General features: G+C 33.1%; 1 protein-coding gene across 17 annotated transcripts in view; it reads left to right on the forward strand.

Annotated features, from left to right (window-relative positions):
* RYR2 (ryanodine receptor 2) overlaps nucleotides 1-26,537 on the forward strand; it is a 712,857-nt gene that overhangs the window by 423,356 nt on the left and 262,964 nt on the right. For 11 of the 17 annotated variants that reach the window (XM_031968518.1, XM_031968517.1, XM_031968521.1 and 8 more), the window contains 8 exons: nucleotides 467-496; nucleotides 1,851-2,010; nucleotides 2,411-2,497; nucleotides 7,019-7,245; nucleotides 8,965-9,769; nucleotides 10,532-10,732; nucleotides 11,610-11,715; nucleotides 14,632-14,775. In XM_031968518.1, coding sequence (XP_031824378.1) covers nucleotides 467-496; nucleotides 1,851-2,010; nucleotides 2,411-2,497; nucleotides 7,019-7,245; nucleotides 8,965-9,769; nucleotides 10,532-10,732; nucleotides 11,610-11,715; nucleotides 14,632-14,775 — 1,760 coding nt within the window. The remainder of the gene's footprint in view (nucleotides 1-466; nucleotides 497-1,850; nucleotides 2,011-2,410; nucleotides 2,498-7,018; nucleotides 7,246-8,964; nucleotides 9,770-10,531; nucleotides 10,733-11,609; nucleotides 11,716-14,631; nucleotides 14,776-26,537) is intronic. The other 6 variants (XM_031968519.1, XM_031968522.1, XM_031968528.1 and 3 more) reach the window with 1 other exon arrangement.

Below are 26,537 nucleotides of genomic sequence, written 5' to 3' on the forward strand. Positions count from 1 at the left end.
TGTTAATTGAATAAATTTAATGTAAATTTTGCATGTGTTGGTGAAGCTGTAGAGTTATTTTTTGAATTTAATGTCCAAGGTAATAGTCATTGAATAGAAATGATATAATCTGGCTCTTCATGTCAGTGTCCCCTTTGGTACCCTATCCCACAAAACAAGATTTTGAATCTAAGCAAAATAAAATTGTTAACTTAGAGAACACTTATGTATTGTGAGTAATAATCATATTGTCAAGTGATGTTGTACTTGACTGACAGTGGGCTGGGAGGGAACAAAAAATTCTAAATTTATGATTTTAGGTATTTGTGATGAGTAGTTATTAAATATTTAGGATTAGTTTGACATGCATCTTGGGAAGTGTTCAGTCATGGTGGGGAGAAGAATGTGGAGAAAATGTGGGATAATAGTTTAGAGTAGGTGGCTAGAATTTGAATGGAGACTGAGGAGTAGTGGGTTCTTTTCTCAGCTTTGCCATTGACTCGCTGTGTGGCTTTGGGTAAGTCACTTAATCTTTCTGTGCCATCTTTTTTTCCATTTGTAAAAATGAATCAAACTCAAACCAAACCTTCAAAAAAGTGAAGAAGTCTTTATCTTCCTTGCAGAGTAAAACAAGAGAAGGTCTAACCATTCCCATCCACTTCTGTGCCCATCCATCCTCTCTGGTCTGCTGGGGCAGGTTTTCTTGGAAAGAGCTCTCTATATTGTCGCTTCTTTCCTGTACCTCCCAATGTCATTTTCAATTAATGGGAAACTTAATCCCCTGTCTTCATATAAAAAAGCTTGAAAAGTTGTGAAATTAGTACAAGTCTAAAGGAATGCCTTGCTTTAGAATGGGAGCAAGAGCACTAACTTCTAGTAGATTTCTCAGGGGAAACCTTTGGCTCTCAGAGATGACAACCATTTAATGAGTTTCCTATAATAAAAAAATAGCTATTGTAAGGATAGGCCTGCTGAGTGGGAGAGATGATTTTGATGTGTGTGGAGGGGAAGAAGGGGGTTGGAGATGGATAAAAAGTTATTGGGGAGACAGTCTTATGTAGATGGCACACAGAGAGACAGTCAACTCTTGATTATTCAGAGGCCTATTATCTAGTTTGTTGATTATACAAGCACTTCATTTTAACTCCTTTTCCTCCTGCTGTCAGACTTTTGGCTATTTTGCTCTACTTTTACTGGAGAGTGACAGAAGAAGGAAAAGAAGTCAGCTTTACTGCTTATTTCCATCTCTGGCTAATAGTGGGGCAAAATGTTAAAACTAATGGCTAAAATCAGTTTTTTCATTGTTGTCACTGGATTTTTTTTTTTTTTTATATCTTTGCAAAGCACATCCCATGTTAGAGATGACTGGGAGTTGACTATAGAGGGATTTTGATGTGTAACCAAATTTTGTCAGTCTTGAATATTTAATGGCTCACCTACCAACATGATAAAGCAATCTTTGATAGTATGTGGAAATAAATACTTCTTGACTCAGAACAAGGAGGAAAGGGCATGAAAATAAAAGTTATTATAATTGCTATTTATGTCTAGTTAAACTTTTTTGAACCTCAGGAAAAAAAAAGTAGTTTGGTTTGAGTTTTTTGAGGGAAGGTGCAGGTCAATTCTTACTTTTTAAACTTGTTGACCTGTCCTTATTAGGTATGAAACTTAGAAGAGTGTAAGACCTGATTCAGAATTCCCACTGAAGTCAACAAGTTTTGCTCAGAACCACAGAATCAGGTCCATTATGCACCTATCCCATTACAGCATGCGCTTGTTGCTTGCGCAGTATAATTTAGGTTTAGTGTGCAAAATGTACATGTTTGCTGTATCTGTGGATGTACATAGATTAAATGTCTTTTGAAATTCAGCATCAAACGCAGCAACTGCTATATGGTGTGTGCGGGTGAGAGCATGAGCCCTGGGCAAGGACGCAACAATAATGGATTGGAGATCGGCTGTGTAGTGGATGCTGCCAGTGGGTTGCTTACCTTTACTGCAAATGGCAAGGAACTGAGCACATATTACCAGGTACAAATTTCCTTGCTGACATCACACTTTTAGGGGTTTTATGGCATGCTTTTTCCATTAAAGAAAAATACTCATTATAAAGAAGTTGATGTTGGTGAAAATATCTTTATAAAGCAGATTTGAATAGTTTTTTTTAAATGTATTAATTAATTCTGTCCAATAATTCAAGTTTTAATAAAAATTGTGTCTTGAGGCTCTGAAAGAAAAGGTGCTGTAAAAGATGATGAAACAAATCCATAATAAATAAAAATGTATTTGACAGCTATTTTTGAAAAATATTTAAAATGTGAAGAAAAAACTTGCAGTTATTTGCTATGGCTTATTCCTTAATAATTTCAAAGTGTCTTATCATAGAATTTCTTGCTAATTTTTAGTTCTTATATATGCTTATTATTTTTAGGTCGAGCCAAGTACAAAATTATTTCCTGCAGTTTTTGCACAAGCTACAAGTCCTAATGTTTTCCAGTTCGAGTTAGGAAGGATAAAGGTAAATAAGGGAACTTCCTTTTTTTATATTGTGTTGTTTTGTTTTGATAATGAGATTCACAAGCAACTGCCTTATGAGTTATTAGGTATTCTATTAGCATTGAATATGGGAAACTGTCATTTTCTTCCAATATTGACTCTTATCTATAATGAGCCCTTCAACTCCTGAATATATACACAAAAAGCAGTTCTTAAACTTTTGGTCTCAGTACTCCTTTAAAGTCCTAAAAATTATTGAATGCCTCCCTCCCCCCCTGCCATGAACTTTCCTTTATGTGGATCACATATCAGTTTACCATATCACAAATTAAAACATCTTAGCATTATTATGAAAATAGTTTTGAGCCTTCAGGGGACCTCAGATCACAATTTGAAATGGCTACATTAGAACACTATTTATATTTCCTTTCTTTTTTTTAATGGTGCCAATTCAAATATAATTTATTTTCCAGGACAAGAATTGCATTTTCACTTATTATAATACTGTTATAATACAGTATATTGTATATTACCCTATGAAGAAGTAGGGGATTTTAAAACCCTTAATAATCTGGCCCTGTCCTACTTTTCCAGCCTTCTTACACTTTATTTTCCTCTTTACTGTCCGTGATCCCTGTCACATTTTACATTTTTTTTCATACAACATTCCATTTCTCTATTCCATTCCTTTTTCACTGGCTGTTCCCCATGCCTGGAATGGTTTCCTTCTTAATCTCTAACTCCTGAACTCTCTGGCTTCTTCTAAGACACAGGTTATATCCTACTTTCTTCAGGAAACCTTTTCCTAGTCCTTTTGGTACTAATCTCTTCTGTATACACCCATCTTGTATACCTTGACTATTGGCATATTGACTTCCCCATTAGAACGTAAGCTTGTTTTGATCAGGGACCATATTTTTCCTGTCTGTGTATTCTTACCCCTTAGTACATTGCTTATAACTAAATCAAGATACCTTACTGAATACTTGTTGACTGACTGTTCTTTGCAACAATCTTTGAGATAGATGACATTATTATCCCTATTTTACAGAAACTTTACATCTTTGCTAGTATAAGCTAATACTTAATCTGATGAGTGAAATCTAGAGTTTGAAATTTTAAGCCATTTATCAAAAACATTTGCTACTTATTTTTAAGTTATATACATATACTTTACTAATAATTATGTACATCATAAAACTTACATAAAATAGAAACTGAAAAAAAAAGGTGATATAAAGATGTAATAACCTTTGTTTTAAGAGTCAATAGGGATGTCCTGGACAATACCAAAGCAGGGAAGGTGACATAGTCGAATCTATCCTTTAAGAAAATCACTTTATTGGCTATGTGAAAAATTTATTAGAGAAGAGAAACTTGATGCAGTTGCTTTTGCAGTATTCTAGGGATGAAGCAGAAAGGACTTGAACAAAAAGAGTGACTATATGAGTAGAGATGAGACATATATAAGAAATGCAGAGGTAGAAACAATATATGACAACTGATTGGATATGTAGTAAGAGGTAAAATAAGGCATTGAAAACTGTCATCCAACTCCCTCTTCTTTTCTCTCCTTACATTCTTTCTCATCTTTGGATTAGGGGTACACTGTATGACTTTGGTGATGTGAAAGCTCCTTATGGGGACAATTGATAGAAAGCTATTAAGTCTTTAAGTGTTTTCTATATGCACAGCACTGACATACAAAAACAAGAAAACTGTAGCCTGATCCTCAAATCATGAGACCAGACAAGGGCCTGCCCCATACTATTCATTCATTTTGTTTTCAAGGCGTTTATATTCTAATAGAGAAAGAAAAAACATGAAGGATACTGGAAAAAAGAGAAAACAGAATGAATGAGTCCATGATCTGTAAGAAAAGAAACAATTGAATAGTGTTTGGGAGCTTTGCTTAAGGAATTTATTTGGAGTATTGTCTCTGATTTCCTGGAGAAGGAACCAAGATGCTGCTAGATGCCATCTATCTCCTGTAGAGCCTGGCTTATCATCCAGACCACCTGAGGGCCTATCTTGCTGGATCTTGGTGAACATTCTTTCATAGATTCTGAAGTGTTTGTTTGAGTAGTTCCTATTCTGCATGCTCCAAGCCAACCTTTGGCTTTGTTACTCCCAAGCTCTCATAGCTTCTGCTCATGGGGTTATAGAAGTTCACAGGAATCTTATGGCCCAAAATGCTGAGAAAGTTGCTTACTAAGCAGCAGTGTGTTTTTTTTTTCCTCCTTGTAGTAAGTTTATTTCTTTTTCATATACATTAGTTTATGTCATGTTATTGATTTATAAGAGAAAGAAAAATTTATAAGGGAGAGAAAAATCAGAGCAAAATGGAAAAACCATGGAAGAGATTTCCAGAAAAAAGAAGTGAATATAGCATGTGTTAATTTACATTCAGTTGCCTTAGTTCTTTTTGATGCTTATGGCACTTTTTCTGTCCAAAGTCTACTGGGATTGCTTTGGATCCCTGAAATACTGAGAAGAACTAAGCCTTTCATACTAGATCATTGCAAATTCTTGTTGTTAATTTGTATAATTCTAGTTCTATTTGTTTTGCTCAGCATCAGTTCTTGTCAATCTTTCCAGGTCTTTCTAAAATCAGCTTGTTCATCATTTTTTAAAGAACAAAATTTTATTAGTTTTTTTCATAAAACCAATTCTGAGTTTTATTAGTTCAAGAGTTTTCTTAATTTCTATTTTATGAATCTCTCCTTTGAGTTTCAAATTTTCTAATCTGATATTTAATTGGGTGGGTTTAATTTGCTCTTTTTCTAGCTTGCTTAATTGCACGCACAGTTCATTAATCTCCTCTTTCTTTATTTTATTCATGTAGCAACTTAGAGATATATAATTTGCCCTAAGATCTGCTTTGGCTGCATCCTATAGGTTTTGGTAGGTTGTCTCATTATTGCCATTCTCTTGGATAAAATTATGGGTGGTTTCTGTAATTTGTTTTTTGACCCACTCATTCTTTAGAATTAGATTATTTAATTTCCATTTGGTTTTTAGGCTATCTTTCCCTGGCCCTTTATTGAATATAATTTTTATTGCATTGTGGTCTGTGAAGGAAGCATTTACTTTTCTGCCTCTTTGCATTTCTTATGAGGGTTTTATGCCCTAATACGCGATCAGGTTTTGTGTAGGTGCCATGTACTGCTGAGAAAAAAGATGTATTCCTTTCTGTCCTTAATCAGTTTTCTCCAAAGGTCTATCATATCTTAAGTTTTCTAGGATGCTGTTAACCTCCCTAGTTTCTTGCTTATTTATTTTGTGGTTAGATTTGTTTGATTCTGAGAGAGGAAAGTTGAGCTCTCCTACCAATATAGTTTTGCTGTCTAGTTTTTCCTATAACTGGCTTAAAATCTTTTCTAGAAATTTGGCTGTTCTACCACTTGATACTTAAACATTTAGTATTATTACTATTTTTTATGGTACCCTTTATCAAGATGAACTTCCCTTTTTTATTTTAATAAGATCTATTTTTAGATTTGTTTTATTTAAGATCAGAATCTCTATCACTGTTTTTTTTAATGTCATCTGAATCATAATAAATTGGTTTCCAGCCTTTTATCTTTACTCTGTATGTCTCTCTGTGTCGAATGTCTCTCAGATTTTTACATCTTGTCCAATGATCTTTCTGCTTCTATTTCTAAACATCTTTCGTTAAGATTTTTTTCATGTCTCACTTAGATTAGTATAACAGCCTCCTAATTTTGCTTTTCCTTCCCACTGTAGTCTCTTCCCCATTGTGCAGTGTGATTGAAAGGATGATGCCTGGCTTAGCAGGTGCTTAGTAAATGCTTGTTGATTAATTTAACTCCCATCTCAACATTGTTCTTCTTGCTGGAAGGTTTCCAGTTTAAAAGAAACTTTACCTGTTAAAGCATCCCATTGCACTTTTGAACTTCTAAGAAAGTTTTTTTTTCCTTATATCAACCCATAAAAACCTTTTCTCTAAGTTCTACTTTTTGTTTCTATTTCTTCCTTTTGAGATCCACCCAAACAAAATCCCATTAAAATTAAGAATTGTTGCCTATTTTCAATTAAATAAATAAATATCTGAAATAAATATGAAAACAAAGACAAAAATTTATAGCTTTTATCATTGAAGAACTTATAATCCGATAGTATTTAAGCCTCAACTGTGTCACAAGCAGGTAGCAAGTTGTTGTCAGATATTTACCTGAGTCTCAATTGAACTTCTTTCAAAAGGAAGTATAATAATACTTGTACTACAAATTTCACAGTGTTGTTATGAAAAAGGTTCTTTGCATCTACTGGTCATCCTGCCATCTGGGGGAGGGGGTGGGGGGTAAGAGGTGAAAAATTGGAGCAAGAGGTTTGGCAATTGTTAACGCTGTAAAGTTACCCATGCATATATCTTGTAAATAAAAGGCTATTAAATAAAAAAAAAAAAAAAAAGAAAAAGAAAAAGGTTCTTTGAGGAACATTAAATATTATGTAAATGTCAGTTACTGTTAGCTTTCAGGATTATTGTAAATGGTCTTTCCCTTTGCTTTGCTCTTCTCAGAATGTAATGCCACTGTCAGCTGGATTATTCAAGAGTGAGCATAAAAATCCCATTCCACAGTGCCCTCCACGTCTCCACGTACAGTTTCTCACACATGTTCTTTGGAGCAGGATGCCAAACCAGTTTCTGAAAGTGGATGTTTCTCGAATCAGTGAACGCCAAGGCTGGCTGGTTCAGTGTGTAGATCCCTTGCAGTTCATGTCCCTTCACATCCCAGAGGAAAACAGGTTTTTTTTCTTTGTTTGTTTGTTTTTTTAATATATAAGAGCCATGGACTTATGAAAGGAAACATTTTGGGGAAGATATGTTATTATAAAAATCAAAATAAAATAAACTAAACACTAATTCCCTTTGAATGGTAAGAGACTCTTTTATTTGAGTCAAATTTGAATTTGCTTTTTCTAGTCCAATGATTAGTGAAAAATTTAGTTTATTTAAATTCAATGTAACAAACATTTATTAACAGTGCTGAAACCCAGAAAATGATTGCTGTCATTTTATATATATGAAATTTCTAACAACATGTGTAAAATATATAGGTACCTCCTATGTTAGTAGAAATACACTTTGGGTAAAGACCTAAGATTTAAAAGAAAAGATATAATATAGTATATATCTTTTCCTTTGAGCACAGTATGAGACAATATCATTTTCTATAATTTTAGAACTGGTGGGTCTCTTATCAAAGTTTTACATCATAAAACTTAAAAAATATTATTACCACATGAAACTGCCCTTGTATTAAGTAATCATCTTTGAAATTTAAATACTCTCTTGTTGGAGACAAATACATTAATTAATGATGCCCCTTTGTTTTGAGTAATAATACTTCTATTCAGCTTTGAAATTCTCATGTTTTTGCTTCTTTAAGTGTGGGGTAAGTGTTAATGCTTTTGTATGTGTATTTTAATTTTAGTCAAATATTTTTGATATCACAGAAGCAAAAATCACACCATCCCACTTCTGAAAAATGTAGTCTTTGTGATCTTCCACAAATCAGTAAATCTCTCAGTGCTCTAGGCATTACTCTGAGATATCTGATTACTATTGAGAGAGGAGATTTCTTCACTTGGGATTTCCCTTTACTATTCATAAAGTTGAATAAAGATTGTTTTGATAAATGATTTAAGTTGTTTCACATAGTGCTGAGTGTGATAAAGCCCTCAAAATTTAGAAGCTCATAGCCTATCACATCAGCTCATTTTTTGATAATCTAAAAGAAACCATGTGGCATTCCAATAAATTCTGCATGAAGAACAAAGATTCCACATTAGATATAATTTTGAAGATGTGTAATGAATATACCATAGTAAAGAAGATGCAGATTTCTTTCCATTGGTCTGGCTACCAAAAAAGGCTTAGATCTTGACTAATTTTTTTGCTTTAATTACCTTCAGATGCATTTTAAAAAATTCAATTCAACAAACATTTTGTAAAGTGCCTATTGTGAAGAACACTAATCAGTAGGAAAAAAAAAAAGATGAGGATTGGCTAAGATTAGCCTCTACCCTCAGGAAGGTTCAAGTGTAGAAAGAAAATAAGTGTGACACATGTTCAAATAACTATTAGGATGTCATTGATAGCATATTTCCAATGAGTGAGAAGATAGCATTGTTTAAATAGCACCTGAACTGTATTTCTTTTGTAAAAAAAAAGAATATTTTATAATATGGATAAATGTTTAAATAAATATTTTAATATTTAATTTAATAAACCTAATTTATTAAATTTCATTTTAATAATTTTATTTATGTATTTAATAAATATTTTAGATGTTCAGATTTTTCATTCTTGTTAAAAGCAATTACAATTGCTCAACTATTGATATTGAAACACTATTAATACCTATGTGCATAAAATTATATCTACTTTTCCAAAATTTTTTCTGTAATGCAGAATTTTAAACATCTTTTAAGCTTGTTGCTAATAACTATAACCTTTTGCAGGTCTGTAGATATATTAGAATTGACGGAACAAGAAGAATTGTTGAAGTTTCACTATCATACCCTTCGCTTGTACTCAGCTGTCTGTGCTCTTGGGAACAACAGAGTGGCCCATGCCTTATGTAGCCATGTGGATGAACCCCAGCTTCTCTATGCCATTGAGAACAAGTACATGCCAGGCCTGTTGCGCACAGGCTATTATGACCTGCTGATTGACATTCACCTTAGCTCCTATGCTACAGCCAGGTTGATGATGAACAATGAATTCATTGTCCCCATGACAGATGAGACAAAGAGTATCACCCTCTTCCCTGATGAGAACAAAAAGCATGGCCTCCCAGGGATAGGTCTCAGCACTTCCCTGAGGCCAAGAATGCAATTTTCATCTCCAAGTTTTGTAAGCATTAGTAGTGAGTACTACCAATACAGCCCTGAGTTCCCACTGGACATCTTAAAATCCAAGACCATACAGATGCTGACAGAAGCTGTTAAGGAGGGCAGTCTCCATGCTCGGGATCCAGTAGGGGGGACCACTGAATTCCTCTTTGTACCTCTCATTAAACTTTTCTACACCTTATTAATCATGGGAATCTTTAATAATGAGGACTTGAAACACATTTTGCAGCTGATTGAGCCCAGTGTGTTTAAAGAAGCTGCCAGTCAGGAGGAAGAGAATGAAGTCCTGGAAAAGGAACATAACATTGAAGAACCAGTGCTGGAAGGGGGAAGTGAAGAAGAGACCAAAGGAAGAAAGATGCCCAAGGAAGGCTTGCTCCAAATGAAACTTCCTGAGCCTGTTAAATTGCAGGTAATTTTATGGAATTTAGGAAAATGTGTGTCCACACACACACACACACACACAGAGAAATTGATATACATATATGCACAGCACCAATTCTGTGCCAGGCGCCATGGAAACGAAGACAAAAGTGAAATGGACTCTGACCTCAAGTAGCTTACTATCTAGGCAGGGAAGAATGTATACACATATTGAGGCATAAATATACATACAAAGAAGATATAAAATACTTTTGAAAAAAGGTACTAGTAATTGTAGAATCAGGAAAAACTTATATAGAAGGTGATCTCTAAACTGAGACTTGAAAGGAACTCTAATAGATGTAAGTGAGAAGAGAGTAAATCCTAGTTATGGAGGGTTGATTAATGCAGAGTCCCAGATATAAGCCTTTGTATTGGCTGTCCTCTCATGTCTAGATGGGAGATGGAATATAGACACAGTAAGAAGGATAGCTTGGTTGGACTGTAGAATACATGAAGTCAGGTTTGCCTGGAATGTAGTATATATAAAGACAAGTAATGTGTTTCAGGGCTGGAAGGGTAGATTTGTGCCATATTGTGAAGAGATTTAAATGGCAAAAAGAAGATTTATTGGGTTTATAAATGTGTATACATGCTAATATCTATCTCTCTATCTATCTATACATACACACATTCCATATATTTTCACCTAATATAATTACATACATTCTTCAGCTACATACATACTCCATAGGAAAATTTTAATCTTAATTTGAGAAATTAATTGTGGCGATCTTACTTGTCTTTTCAGATGTGTCTTCTACTACAGTACCTCTGTGATTGCCAGGTACGGCACAGGATAGAAGCCATTGTTGCTTTCTCAGATGATTTTGTAGCAAAGCTTCAAGATAATCAACGTTTTCGATATAATGAAGTTATGCAAGCTTTAAACATGTCTGCAGCATTAACAGCTAGGAAAACAAAGGAATTTCGATCTCCACCTCAAGAGCAGGTACAATCTAGCCAGCTGAAATGAAAATTCTTCTTTTCTGCACTTGTTACAATTTATTCAGATTTTTGTCAAGAAAAATTAAATTATATATAATATAATGCATCTTGTGTTCTGGTATAATAATTTCTTCACAATTACTTTTCTCTTTGGGGTAATGGTCTTGCCTTTTGGGCTTTACTTGTTATGGGAGTTTCAAATTACTTTAAAAATCCTTATTTATTTAAACTTGTAGAAAATTTCTGTGCACAGTTGTGCAATAGGAATCAGTGAAGATTAGTACATTCTCTTGAGTTGTTGAGTTCTGTTCAGTTCTTTGTGACTCCATTTGGGGTTTTCTTAGCAAAGATACTAGAATGGTGTACCATCTCCTTGACAAGCTCATATTACAGATGAGGCACTGAGGCAAATAGGGTTAAATTATTTGTCCAGGGTCACACAGCTAGGAAATGTCAGAGACTAGATTTGAACTCATTAAGATGAGTAGTTATTCCTCATTTTTAGCCCTGGGCTTTATCTGCTGTGCTATCTACCTTCCCTTTTGTTGTTATATTACTGAGATATTCTAAATGTTCAAATAACTTTAGTAGAAGGAAGTTAGGTAAAAAAGAAAGTTAATTCCATATGATCACTCTTTAGTGTTATAAAACTTTGTAATAATTTGAGCCTATGCAATTTTTTTCACTGATTGACATTTCTTTTATAATAACCAGGTAGGCAAGAATTAAATTGTATATGCAACAGATTTTGAAAACTCTATTTCTTTACCGGGTTAAAATCTATTTCCTTGTTTTTCCTTTGAAGTTTCTTCCCTCATATCTATTCTAAAATATTTTAAGAGATTATTGTTTTCACATTTTGTTATCTTCTTTTCTGTCAGATTAATATGCTCCTGAATTTTAAGGATGAGAAAAATGAATGTCCGTGTCCAGAAGATATTAGGGATCAACTCTTAGACTTCCATGAAGATTTGATGACGCATTGTGGTAATGTTGTTTTCCTTCTTTGTATCACAATATCTAACTCAGAATTGGAACTTAATTGCTTGTAAAATGAATGTTGCTAAAAATGAAATGTGGTTTAAAAGAGGAATGGGCTGTGTAACTTTTCAATTACTTCAAATTCTTCAGTTTTGTTGGTGGGGGTTGGGAGAGCAACTCAACTAGATTAACTATGACAAATTCTTTTTTCTTAAGTAGTTAATCATATACAACTGCAGAGATTTTGATTTTATTTGAATGATGCTCACTCAGATTGGATGAAAACATATTGTATCATTTGATTTAACATATGAAAGAATTTTGGAGCTCAGGGGATCTTTGGCAGAAAATAGGAAACTAGGTTCAAGCAATCAAAGATATATATGTTATTCTGGTGATTTTTAAATCCCAAAGTAATTATCTAGAAAAGAAATATGGTAAAATAGGAAGTATATCATTTCATATAAAAGCACTGATTGACTGAGTCATGTTTAAAGATTCTTGTTTAAAAAGACCATAAGGGACATCAAGTCATTTACTCTGCCACTTAGGCTAGTACTGGCCAATGGTCACCTAACTTTCTACTCTTCATTGTTTTCACTGAGGAAAAGCTTTATTAATATTCTCAAAGCAAGACAATTCATTTAATTTTGAGTGTATTTAACTGTAATAGAATTGTTTCTGATATTGAGTTCAAATATGCTTCTTTCTAAATGCCATTTTTTTGGTCCAGAAAAGTCTAATCCTGTTTATAAATCAAAATACTTTGTATTTTTGTGAACAGCTCTTGCGTCCTTTTTTCCCTAATCTAAACATCTTCTTTTTTTTTACTTAATTATTATTCAAATCACTCTGAATATGTTGTAGTTTAATTATTGGTTCTTTTTCAGAATTATAGTTCACTGGTTCTTTTTCAGAATTATATCTCACTTTACACAAAAATTTCAGCAGAATTCTCATACTAAATTCTTTAGAGGTAATTAAAAAACAGTACCAAGGGCATCAGTTTACATAAAGCTAATTTCGAAATTCACAAATTTTCAAATTTTTTGTATATATCATTTTAATAACATATGCAATTTGTTGAAAAAGATTAGAATATTTGCTTTCAATTATTGTTTTTTATTGAAAACACTATAATTACTTGCAAGATAATAATTTTTGTTTCTTTATACATACTCTAATATTTTCAAGTGAATATTTCAATTCACTTTTCTTTTGCTTTTAAATTTTGAATTTTGTTGTAAAATTATTCTGTAACTTTCCCTAAATAGTTTTTTAGAAACTTAGCAAAATATACACTGACCATCAAGATTGTTAGAGGTAATTTCAAATTACATATAACTTTCATCATGATTGTATTTCATGTGCATTTGGGATTTGTTGTTGGAATTTGTTTTGTAATTTTTTTCATAATAAGAAAATTGGAAATTTATCCTTGACTCACTTATCTCTTTTTTCAGTATTATACAATTATCTTTCATGGTGTTTGGTACAATATTTTTTTTTGTCCAGACCTATGTTGTTTTTAGGTTGTAAAATGCTTTATTGGGAAACTCCATTCATTGATATAGATAGGTAGCTTATTAATAGTGGAACAGTTAAGAAATATATAACATTGTATGTATATGACAGGCTTGCTATCTGTTGTTTGCATTATTTTAGGTATGCTTTCAGCAATTGATTCTAGGGATTAATTCTCCATCTTTGTGGCTATATGAGCTTCAGAGTTCTATAGCTGCTGATGTGACTTTATATGGAACATAAGGAAGATTTATCACCCCTTTTTTTTAAGGTTCCTATGATATCAATTTGAAATTTAGAATTATTTTTCTCCCTGAAAAGTTGCTATAAATAATGGTTAGAATTTATTGTTTTCTTAATATTATAGCTGACCCTAATTATGTGGGCTATCATAGAAATTGTTTATAATGATGTTTCTACAAAAATAACTATTCTAAATTTCAAACAGCTTGTTTTGAAAAGAATTTCTGTAAATCATATTCTTTAGTAATTAAAAATGACCAGCATTTCATTCAATTTGTATCCATATGTGTATATAATATAAAACTACTAGAAATAGGATATAAAATAGATAAACCCTTATTATTACTTGTTGGAGATTAAATGGGGGGCAGGACCTAGGGAGAATTGAGAGCACCCTCATCTAAAATACCTGCCACATATATTCCAAGGATTAAAGATTCATTTTATTTAATTAATTTCTCCTTTAAATCTAATATAGCCCAGATTTTCAAGACTATATCATTCATGGAGTTTTTTTTTTTTTTTTTTTTTTTTTTTACTAACACTTAGCATTGAAATTAACTGAATTAGTGAAAAACATAACTTTGATCAGTAGAGAGGAATTGTGAGGAAGATTAGAAGAATAAGGCAAAACTGAAAAGTCAGAAGGTTCTGGAATCTTTGTATGTAGGGTTAATTGCTCCCAGGGTCCGGAATCTGGGCTGGCGGAGAATCCTTAAACATGACATCAATAGCACTACTTTATATGGTTGAGAAACATCCCAGAATAATGATAGAATCTCCTGCTTGACCCATATTGCCTGGGCTCAAGATGTTTTGCATCTTGATAATGATAATGATAATTGATTTATATAGCATTCTTAAGTGCTTTATGTAAACTTCCTCTTTTGATAACAAGAAAACCATAGTCATAAACGAGTTAACTTATAGGTGGATTATGCCCTCAAGAGGCAAAGATGTTACTACTAGTGTTATTTCATAGTGGGAAGGTACTATACATGAGTATTCTGTCGGCTAAAGTTTTGATCATATCTCTGGTTATGTTCCATGCTGGTGAAAATCATTTTCACTTAATATAAACAGATAGGTATGCTGCCAGTTTCCATTTTCAGAAGATAGTTCATTTGTATTACTCTTATGGATTTTATATTTTAGGAATTGAATTGGATGAAGATGGAGGTCTGGATGGAAACAGTGATTTAACAATTAGAGGAAGACTGCTTTATTTGGTAGAGAAAGTGACATACCTAAAGAAGAAACAGACAGAGAAACCAGTTGAAAATGACTCCAGGAAACCCTGTAAGCAGTATTAAATGGAAATGCTTAAGAAAATAAATTATGTAACTTTTTTTTTTTAAATGACATTTCAATTTCCCACAAGAACTAATCTTCAGAATTCAGTTAACTCCTAAAAGAGCTGACTCTGAAGGATCAGTTAAAGCTGATCAGAAGTGTGAGGTAATTGTAAAATAACCTCTCTAAAGTCAGTCTATGTTAGTTTTGTTTTTTCTTTTCCTCTTGCCTATCTTCGTCTTGTAACAATGTAGTAAAAAAAATTGCAGCCTCTAAAGACATATTGTTAATTTTGTCAGTGAGTTGAGCTATGAGTCTTATAATTCTTTAAAATTTTTATCATTTTGAAAGTTTTAAATACCTTAAATTGATTGAATTTAAAACAAATGATAAAGTTTGTAGTTACATGATATGCTTTTTTTGGTATATATTTCACTCTAAAAATAGAAGGTATAACCCTGGAAGGAGAGGTAAACAAGGAAAAATAAAAGTCTTAGTTTTCTTCTTGCTTGGGTATCAAGAACTTCTAATGACTCAAATTAATCATGTTTTGTAGGAACTCTCTGTTATTGATTTTAATACCTTGAAAAGATTTTCATCTTCTTTAAAAAAAGAGGGGTTGTTTACTTCTTTTATTGGCTTAAACATATTTCTTAAATAACTGATCTTTAGTTCTACTAGAATATGGAAAAATGAGATATAACAGTTTCCTTGAATCACTTGTGTTTCATTGACTTATTTGAGCTTCAATTAATTTGTTCTAAAAGCTATAATCCTTACTTATTTAAAGAATATTACTATACTACTTGAAGAAAAATTGAAGAAATTGTGTTCAATAAGAATATTTTTCACCAACAGTTAAGATTTTCTGGCAGAAGGGATAAGTAATCATCTTCTCATTGTGTAGAGGGGAAAAGAATCATTAATGTAGACCAGAATTGTAGAGCAGACAAAGGATATATGTAAGTAGAAATTCTAGAGGGGAAAAAAGGCCTCTCTTTTTTTTTCTTTAATTGGAGAATTAAAATAAATGACAAAACAGGGTTGCTGGAAAATTGCTCTTAACTTTGAGACAAAACAAGTAGGAAATAGTGCCAAGTATAGGATTTTGCTTTTGCTAAAGCATTTTTTTTTAACAGCCTAATGGCTAGAAAATGGTTAGAAAAATAAAACTCAGTACCAACAAGAGAATTATTTAAGCATATGATAATTGAAATATCAAAGTTAACACTAGGGGGCCTACAACTTTTAGCAGTAGTAATCAAAGTTAGGTAGAACTAACCAATAGGAAAAATAGCAGAGCTTTAAACTTTGCTGTTGCTTTTCAAGAATTATATATTTAAGCTAAGGAACCTCAGTTTTTATTAGATGGTAAAAACTGAGGGAAAGTTGAAGAATAACAAAATAAGCTAGGTACCTTCTTTACCTAGATAATTTTTTTCTTCAAATTAATGGCATTTTTATTTTTATAATAGAATTTTTTCCCCTATTGAAAATATACAATACAGAATATTCCAAAAGTATCGTTAATTAAAAGCTATTAGTAAGTCAGTAAACATGTATTAAGTACCTACTATATGCTAGACAATGCTGTAAATACAAAAATAAAAAAAAAAGTCCCTGATAAAATAAGCTTGCAATGTAATGGGAAATGGGGTTGTGGACTCAACAAACTAAAGTAGTGTAAAGAGATAAAAGGTATAGTTCAAGGACAGGAAGTAGTTTTTAGAGAGGGCTTTGTAGAGGGACAGGACTCTCATTGACTGAGCTCCTTTATTCTCACCTATGTGGGAGGTGACTGGGCTGGGGGATGATTCATGGGTGCTGGTGGGGCAGGGTGGAAGCCAGCAGCAGCCTGGGGAAAGGGAAGCCAGTGAAGGGGCTAGGGGGTTTGGCTGCAGGTGATCATGAATAGTACAGGCACTGTGTAGGGTGCTTCAACAGTTGGACGTTTGGGTGACAGGGGCACATGAGTGTTTGTCCAACATAGGGGATGGCTACGAACAGCCAAGGAAGGCCCCCAGTGCCCTGGACACAGCAATATTTGTAGACTCTGGGGACAGTCATGAATGTGATTGGTGGTTTATTTGCCCATAGGGAGTGGATGGAGGAATACATAAATGACAGATGTTGTGCTGTAGGTGTAGTACAGTGACAGGTGTGATTCAGTTTTGGGGGACTTCTCATGTGTATTAATGAGCATGTGTTTGTTTGGGAGAAAGGTGGAGTAGGCCCTGGTGTTGCACTTGTCTGTGGGTGTGGCTAGTTCTGGGTCATCTGTGTTTCCCAGATTGGTAGGATCGCAGGTCATGTGAGAAAGCTTTTTGTGACTTAATGGCCTCTTTGCCCCTGTATCTGAGTTGGTTGGTGGTGGAAGCTGATCATTTTCATCATCTTGGCTGTTGGTTTACTTTCCTGGGTCTGAACGGGGACTGTCCATGACCTATGGGTTGTCTTGGTGTTTGGGTGGTGCTTCTGGGTGGTTTTGGGCAAAAGCAGAGTTGTCTTGTAGTTCATTTCTCTCTCTTTCTCTGGGCTAGTCCTCTTTGGTTGGGGAGGAGTTGTCGGATATCTGGAGGTTTCTTTGGAGAAGGGGTGTCACATATGGAGCCAGTGACTGTTTTGAGTGGTCTTGGTGCAGCTGGTTGGTGGGTTTTTTTGGTTGGAGTTCCTGGAGTTGGACGTCTGTTGCTTCTCTCAAGCTGCTAATTGGGGGGAGGATGTGGTCCTTTTGTAAATTGTTAAATGGCTGTTACTGGTTGTCTTCTATAACTGGCTCCTCTCCAACCTCTGGAGCTTCTTCATGGATGGAAAATTCTCTAGTGTCTTGATAACTTTGTGAGGCTCAACTTTCCATTTTTCCTGCTAAGTTGTGTGTTCCTTAAATATCAGTTTCTTCTTAGAATTCTCTTTCTTGCTTTTGAAAATGGGTTTGGGCCACTCACTGAGGCAGAGTACTTGAGATAGAAGAGGCTGAGGAGTATAGAGCATAAGAAAGTGAGAAAGATATGTGTATGGGGAACAGGTTATGAAGAGCTTTGAATGCTAACAGAGAATTTTATAACAAAAACAAAAATAAAAATGGATTTTATTAAAAGAGATAAGGAAGGAAAGTAAAGGGTGCCATAAAAAAAGAAGTAGTAATGATATTAAATGTTTAAACATCAAATGATAGAGCAGCTAAATTCCTAGAAAAGATTTTAAGCCAGGAAGAAATAGATAGTAAAACTATATTGGTAGGGGAGCTCAACCTTCCCCTCTCAGAATCAGACAAATCTAACCACAAAATAAACAAGAAAAAAACTAGGGAGGTTAATAGAATTCTAAAAAACTGAGATATTATAGACTACTGTAGAAAATTGAATAGGGACAGAAAGGAATATACCTTATTCTCAGCAATACATGGCATCTTCACAAAAATTGACCTTAATTAGGGGATAAAAACCTCACAATCAAATGCAGAAAGGCAGAAATAGTAAATGCTTCCTTCTCAGACCACAGTGTAACGAAAATTATGTTCAATAACAGGGCAGGGAAAGATAAACCAAAAACCAATTGGAAATTAAGTAATCTAATTATTAAAAAAATTAGTCAAACAACAAATCACAGAAGCAATCCATAATTTTATCCAAGAGAATAACAATAATGAGACTACATACCAAAACCTATGAGATGCAGCCAAAGCAGTTCTTAGGGGAAACTTTATATCTCTAAATAGTTACATGAATAAAATAGAGAAAGAGATCAATGAATTGTGCATGGAACTAAAAAGCCAGAAAAATAACAAATGAAAAATTCCCAATTAAATACCAAATTTGAAATTCTGAAACTCAAAGAAAAGATTAATAAAATTTAGACTTAAGAAAACTATTGAACTAATTAATAAAACAGTGTGATTTTATGAAAAAATGAACAAAATAGATAAATCTTTGGTTAATTAGATTAGAAAAAAGAAAAAAAAAACTAAATCACCAGCATCAAAAATGAAAAGGGTGAACTTACCACCAATGAAAAAAGAAATTAAAGCAATAATTAGAAGCTATTTTGCTCAACTCAATGGCAGCAAATCTGACAGTCTAACCAAAATGAATAAATATTGACAAAAATATAAATTGTACAGATTAACAGAAGAGCAAATATTTTATTTAAATAGTCCCATTTTAGAAAAAAAAATAATTGAACAAACCATTAATGAACTCCCTAAGAAAATATCTCCAGAACCAGATGGATTCACAAGTGAATTCTACCAAACATTTGAAGAACAATTCATTCCAATACTATGTAAACTATTTGGAAACATAGATAAAGAAGGAATACTGCCAAATTCCTTCTATGATATAAATATAGTACTGATACCTAAACCAGGAAGGGCCAGAACAGAGAAAGAAAATTACAGACCAATCTTCCTAATAAATATTGACTAAAATTTTTAAATAAAATATTACCAAAGAGATCATAGCAACTTATTAGCAGGCTAATATACTATATCCAAGTGAGATTTATACCAGAAATGCAGGGCTGATTTGATATCAGAAAAACTATTACCATAATTGACCATATCAATAACAAAACCAACAGAAATCTTTTGACAATTCCTAGTAAAAACATTGGAGAATGTAGGGATAAAGGGAGCTTAACTTAAAGTAATAAGCAGTATCTATCTAAAACCTACAGCATTATTATTTGTCATGAAGAGAAGCTAGATACATAACTAATAAGTCCTGGGGTGAAACAAGGATGCCCATTATCACCATTATCATTCAACTTGTACTAGAAATGTTGGCTTTAGATATACTAAAAGAAAAATTAATGAAGAAATAAAACTATCTTTCTTTGCAGATAATATGATTATATATTTGGAAAATCCTAGAAAACCATGCAAAAACCTACTGGAAACAATTCAGAGCTCTAGCAAGATTGTAGAATATGAAATAAACCCACACAAATCATTAGCATTTCTATAACTGACAAAGTACATCAGGAAGAGAGAGAGAGAGAAATTCCATTTAAAGTTTCTGTAGAAAAAATACCTGGGGATCTATGTGCCAAAACTATATGAACACTATTACAACACATTTCTCACATAAAGTCATATCTAAACAATTAGAAAAATATCAATTATTCATAGGTAGTCTGAGCTAATATAATAAAAATGACAATTTTGCCTAAATTGATCTACTTTTTCAGGGCCATACCAATCAAACTGCCAAAACACTATTTTACAGAACTAGAAAAAAATAACAAAATTCATCTGGAAGAACAAAAAAGTCAAGTATCAAGGGAATTAATGGAAAAAAATACAAAGGAGGATGATTTAGCAGTACCAAACCTAAACTAATTATAAAGCAGCAATCATCAGAACCATTTGGTATTGGCTAAGTAAGGAGTAGAGTGGTGGACCAGTGAAATAGATTAGATATACATGACACAAAAATCAAGGCCTATTAGCAATCTAGTATTTGATAAAGCCCCAGACTCTAGCTTCTGGAAAAAAAAAACCAACTCACTTTTTGTCAAAAAATTGCTGGGAAAACTGGAAAATAATATGTCAACAGCTTGGCATAAATTTCCATCTCAAACCCCATACCAAAATAAAGTTAAAAGGGGTACATGATTTGGGTATAAAGGAGGATTCCTTAAACAAATTAGAAGAGCAAGGGATAATTTACTTATCAGATTTTTGGAGAAGGGAGGAATTTATGACCAAAGAACAACTAGAGAACATTATGAAAGGCAAAATGGAAAACTTTGATTACATTAAATTAAAAAAGAATTGCACAAACAAACCAATAGAAGCAAGATTAAATGGGAAGTACCAAGCTGAGAAAAAAATCTTCACAGCCAGTGTTTCTGATAAAGATCCATTTCTAAAATATATAAAAAACTGTCTTGAATTTATAAAAATACAAGTCAATCCCTAATTTATAAATGATCAAAGAATATGAAGATAATTTTCGGATTACAATTAAAGCCATCTATATTTAGATGAAAAAATGCTCTAAGTCACTATTGATTAAAGAAATACAAATTAAAATAACTCTGAGATATACCTCATACTCCTCAGATTGACTACAATGACAGGAAAAGATAATGATACATATTGGAGGGGATGTGGGAAAACTGGGACACTAATGCATTGTTGGTAAAGTTGTGAAATGATCTAAGCATTCCGGAAAACAACCTGGAACTATGCTCAAAGGACTATCAAACTGTGCATACCCTTTGACTCAGCAATACCACTATTGAGTCTGTATCCCATAGAAATCATAAAAGAGGGAATGCAAAAATGTTTATAGCAGCTCTTTTTGTGGTTGCAAAGAATTGGAAAAAGAATGGATTGCTCATCAATAGGTTATGATATATGAAATTAATGACATATTATTATTTTATCAAAAATGATAAACAAGCTGATTTTAGAAAGATAAAGACCTGGAAGGATTTACATGAACTGATGCTGTCAAAACATGCAGAACCCAGAATATATTGTACACAATAGCAGCAAGAACGTGCAATGATAAACTATGAAATACTTGATTTTTCTCAGTAGTTTTGTGATCCAAAGCAATCCCAATAGATTTTGGACAGAATATGTCATCAACATCCAGAAAAAGAACTAAAGGGACTGGATGTAAATTAATAATGCTATGTTCACTTCTTTTTTATGTTTATTTTTTCTCTCTCTCCCATGGTTTTTCCCTTTTGATCTGATTTTTCTCTCCCAACATGATTCATAAAGTAATGTGTATTAAAAATAATTGAAATTATCGGGAAAAAAAAGGGGTTATGTTGGACTTGAAACTGATTAGATTGGAGGAGATGATGGTGAGAGTGTGGAGTTGAGAGTGATACTTGATAGCCTAAGTCACTGAATCACTGGGAATATGATGATACTCTTGGTAGTAAATGGAAAGTTAGGAAAAGGGGGGGGTGTTTGGAAGAAAAGTTAAATAATTCAATTTTGGATATGTTGATGTTAATGTGTCCACAGGATATCTAGTTTAAGATGTCTATTGAGCAGTTGAAGATATAAGTTTGGAGGATAGGAGAAAAATTAAGATTGGATAAATCTGAGATTCATCTGCATACAAATGATAACTGAATCTGTGGAAATGATGAGATCATCAAGTGAAATGGTAAAGTGAGAGAAGAGAAGAGGGTCCAAGACAAAAAAATGGAAGATACTCACATTTAATGGGTGTAACTTAGAGAAAAATCCAGCAAAGAAAACTAAGAAGAATCTGTCAGAAAGGTAGAAAGAAAATTAGGAAAAAATATATTTTATATATATACACACATGTATTATTGTTCAGTCATGCCTGACTCTCCATGACCCCATTTGGGGTTTCTTGGAAAAGATACTAGAATGATTTGCTATTTCCTTCTCTGGCTCATTTTACAGATGAGAAAACTGAGATAAAAAGGATTAATTAACTTTCCCAGAGTCACACAATTAGTAAGTGTCTGAGGGTGAATTTGAACTCAAATCCTCCAGATTTTAGGCTTGACACACTATGCATTGCATCATCTATCTGCCCACACACACACACACACACACACACACACGAATTATATGTATGTGGGACTTTCCATCTCATTATACATTATAAATAATTTACTTTATGTGTGCAGTTATATTCTTTTTTTTCCCACATGCCATTCCTATCATTTTTCATATAATGCTATTTATCTAAGTATCAATTAGGAAGATTCAGATTGTTCAAAATTCAATGATTCCTGTGCATGGAGAAGCATTTATTAAGTGTTTGTTGTGTTTATTATGTGCTAGGCATTTTGAAAAGTGCTGGGGCAGGAAGTGAGGGGTAGGATGGGGTGGGAGGTGGTGAGGGTGAAGGGTGGACCAAGGTGACAGAGAGGAGGCACATCTTTTTCTGAGCTCTCCCCATATCCCTCAAATTAACAGCAAATTAAGGCTCTAGCCTGGTTTTGGAGTGACAGGACCCACAAAGATTTGGGGTGTAACAAATTTCCAGCAAAAGATAATTTGAAAGATCTTCAGAATAGGTCTGTTTCAATTGGGCATGGAGGGAGGTGGGCCGAGCACAGGCAGTGCAAAGACCCAGGGCAATGTAGTCTCCATGTACTGGGGAATTTCTCATATGGAATCTACAGCCGTGCTGGCTATTCTATCCTAGTTGTAAGCTAGTAGATCATAGATTAGCTGTAAGACATCCAACACAAATACAAAAGGTAAATAGTGAACCCTGAAACCTCAGTATATTATGATCTGGCCATGTGAACCCAGCAGTGGAAGTTAGTCAGCACTGACCTAGGCCAGCCTGTAGAAGAAGCTTGGATAATCTCCTCTTTGCCCTTAAAGCAGACCTCAACCTTTTAAAAAAATGAGCAAAAAAGCAAAAAGCACTCTGATCATAGATAGTTTTTATGGAGAAAGAGAAGAATAGATTTCAAATCCTGAGGACACTAGAACAAGATCATCTCCAGATGAAGTTCCAAAGGGCAAAATGAATTGGTCCCCATCTCACAAGGCTGCCTTGGAAGAATTCAAAAAGGATCTTAAAAGAAAGGAGAAAAATGGGGAAAGAAAATGAGAACTTTGCAAGAGGGTTTGGAAAAGGAAACATATTATCTAAAGAAAATTCCTTACAAAATAGATTTAGTAAAATGGAAAAGGCATATAACTTTTTTTTTGGAGGCAATTAGGGTTAAGTGATTTGCTTAAGGTCATACAGCTAGGAAATATTAAGTGTCTGAGGCCAGATTTGAACTCAGGTTTTCCTAACTTCAGGACTGATGTACTATGCACTGTGACACCTAGCTACTCCCATATAAATCTTTACAAAATAGATTTTACAAAATGAAAAACTAAAACAACTTGAAAAACAGAATTTGACATAGAAAAAGAACAACTCCTTGAAAAATTGAATTTTTGAAATGGAAAAAAAATCCATAGAACAAAACAATTCATTTAAAAATTCAATTGGCCTAATACAAAAAGACCTAAGAAGATAACTGAAGAAAATAATTAATTAAAAATTAAAACTGAACAAATGGAAATGAATGACTCAATGAGACATGAAGAATCAGTCAAACAAAATAAAAGAAACAAAAATAAAACAAAAAGAAAAAAAAAACAAAAAGAAACAAAATAAAAAACTTTAAAATAGACGAAAATGTGAAATACCTCATTGGGGGAAAAAAAAACAACTGACTTGGACCATAGATCTAGGAGAGAAAATCTGAGGATTATTGAACTTCCTGAAAATTATGCTGAAAAAAAGAACCTTGACATTATATTTCAGGAAATCATGAAGGGAATCTGTCCTGATATCCTAGAATCATAAGGTAAAAGAGCCATTGAAAGAATTCATTGAACACTTCCTGAAAGAGACCTCAAAATTAAAACTCCAAGGAATATCATAGATAAATTTCAGAATTATTAGCTCAAGTAAAAAATATTGCAAGTAGCCAGAAAGAAACAATTCAAATATTGAGGAGCTATAGTCAGGATTACCCAGAACCCAGCAGCTTCTGTGTTAAAGGAATAAAAGGCCTGAATCTGATATTCCAAAAGGCAAAGTAACTTGGATTATAGCCAAGAATCAAATATCCAGCTAGGTTAAGCATTATCCTTTCAGGGAAGAAGATGGACATTCAATGATACAGGTGAATTTCATTGATTTCTGATAAAAAGACCAGAGCTGAACAAAAAATTTGATCTCCAAATACAGAACTCGAGAGAAGTTTAAAAATATAAAAAGGAAAGACCTCTTAAGAACTATATCTCTGTTATGAGTATACTTAGAGATTGAAGGTATAATTTAATTCTGCTGTGATAATATAAAAAAGAAACTAGAGGTCGAAAGGGGATTGTATTGGAAAAAGAAGAAAATGGAGGTAAAATGGAGGTAAAATGAGGGAAATTACATCTCATGAAGAGGCAGAAAAGACCCTATTATAATTGAGGGAAAGATGGGAGGGGGGGGTGGAACATTGTGTGAATCTTATTCTCATCAGATTTAGCTCAAAGAAAGAATATTAGAAATATTTGGTTTTACAGAGAAACTTGTCTGATTTTATAAGAAGTGGGAGAGGAAATGGGAAAGGAAAAAGAGAAAGGTAATATGAGGAAAAACCGAAGTAGTAGGGAAAAGACATAAGAAAAGGGGAGGAGCTGCAAAGAGAGAGAATTATTTGAGGGAGGTGGTGGTTAGGGGAGGAGGGAAAGGAAGAAAGGAAAAAGAAAAGCATATAACTTAGGATGAATAAGATGACGGTAAATACAGAATTAGTCATTTTAAATGTGAATGTGAGTGGGTGAGCTCTCCCATAAAACAGAATTGGATAGCAAACTGGGTTAAAAGCCAGAATCCTACAATATGTTGTTTACAAGAAACACATTCAAAGTAGAGTAATGAATTTAATTTAAAGGTAAAAGGCTGGAACAGAATTTATTATGCTTTAGATAAAGTTAAAAAACAAAAAAAGGGATAGTGGTCCTGATCTCAGATAGAGCAAAAGCAAAAATAGATCTAATTAAAAGAAATAAGGAAGGAAACTCTATCTTGTTAAGGGATACCATAGATAATGAAGTAATACCAATACTAAAAAATATATGCACCAAAAGGAAAAGCATCCAGATTCCTAGAGGAGAAGTTAAGAGAGCTGCAAGAAGAATTAGACCACAAAACTATATCGGTGGGGTCTCTCAATTTTGATCTCTCAGAAATAAATAAATCAAACCACAAAATAAATAAGAAGTTAAGGAGGTAAATAGAATTTTAGAAAAGTTACGTGTGATTGAATGGAGAGAGAGAGGAGTACACTTTTTTTTTCTCAGCATTTCATGGAACCTATTTAAAAATAGACACAATAATTTCATCCAAGAGAATGACAATAATGAGACAACATACCAAAATTTGTGGGATACAGCCAAAGTAATTATTATGGGAAATTTTATATCTCTAGATGTTTATTTGCATAAAATAAGGAAAAAAGTAAGTGAATTGGGCTTGGAACTAAAAAGGCTATAAAAAGAACAAATTAAAAACCCTCAATTAAATACCAAATTTGAAATTGTGAAAATAAAAGGGGAGGTTAATAAAATTGAAAGAAAACTAATTAATAAATAAAACTAAGAGTCGGTTTTATGAAAAAAACCCAACAAAATAGATAAATCTTTTAATTTGATTAGAAAAAGGAAAGAAGAAACTTAAATTGTTTGTCTTAAAAATGAAAAGGGAGGAAGTTATTTTTGCCAAATTGTATGTCAATAAATTTGATAATCTAAGTGAAATGGAAGATTACCTACAAAAATATAGATTGCCCAAGTTAACAGAAGAGGAAATAAATTATTTAAATAGTCCCATTTTAGAAGAAGAAATAGAACAAGCTATTAATTCACTCCCTAAGAAAAAATCTTTAGGGTCAGATGGATTTACATGTGAATTCTACCAAACATTTAAAGAACAATTCCAATACTATGCAAACTATTTGAAACAACAGTGAAAGAAGGAAGTCTACCAAATTCCTTTGATGCACAGATATGGTTCTGACACCTAAACCAAGTAGGGCAAAACAGAGAAAGAAAATCATACATCAATTTCCCTAATGAATATTGGTGCAAAAATCTTTAAAAAATATATTATCAAAGAGATTATAGAAAGTCATCCCCAGGATGACTATGACCAAGTAGGATTTATCCCAGGGATGAAGGACTGGTTCAATATTAGGAAAACTATTTGAATGAACTTTTCCTTAAAATGATCAGTAGCATTTATCTAAAACCA

This window comes from Sarcophilus harrisii, chromosome 4 (assembly GCF_902635505.1).
Source record: "Sarcophilus harrisii chromosome 4, mSarHar1.11, whole genome shotgun sequence".
Taxonomy (NCBI): Eukaryota; Metazoa; Chordata; class Mammalia; order Dasyuromorphia; family Dasyuridae; genus Sarcophilus; species Sarcophilus harrisii.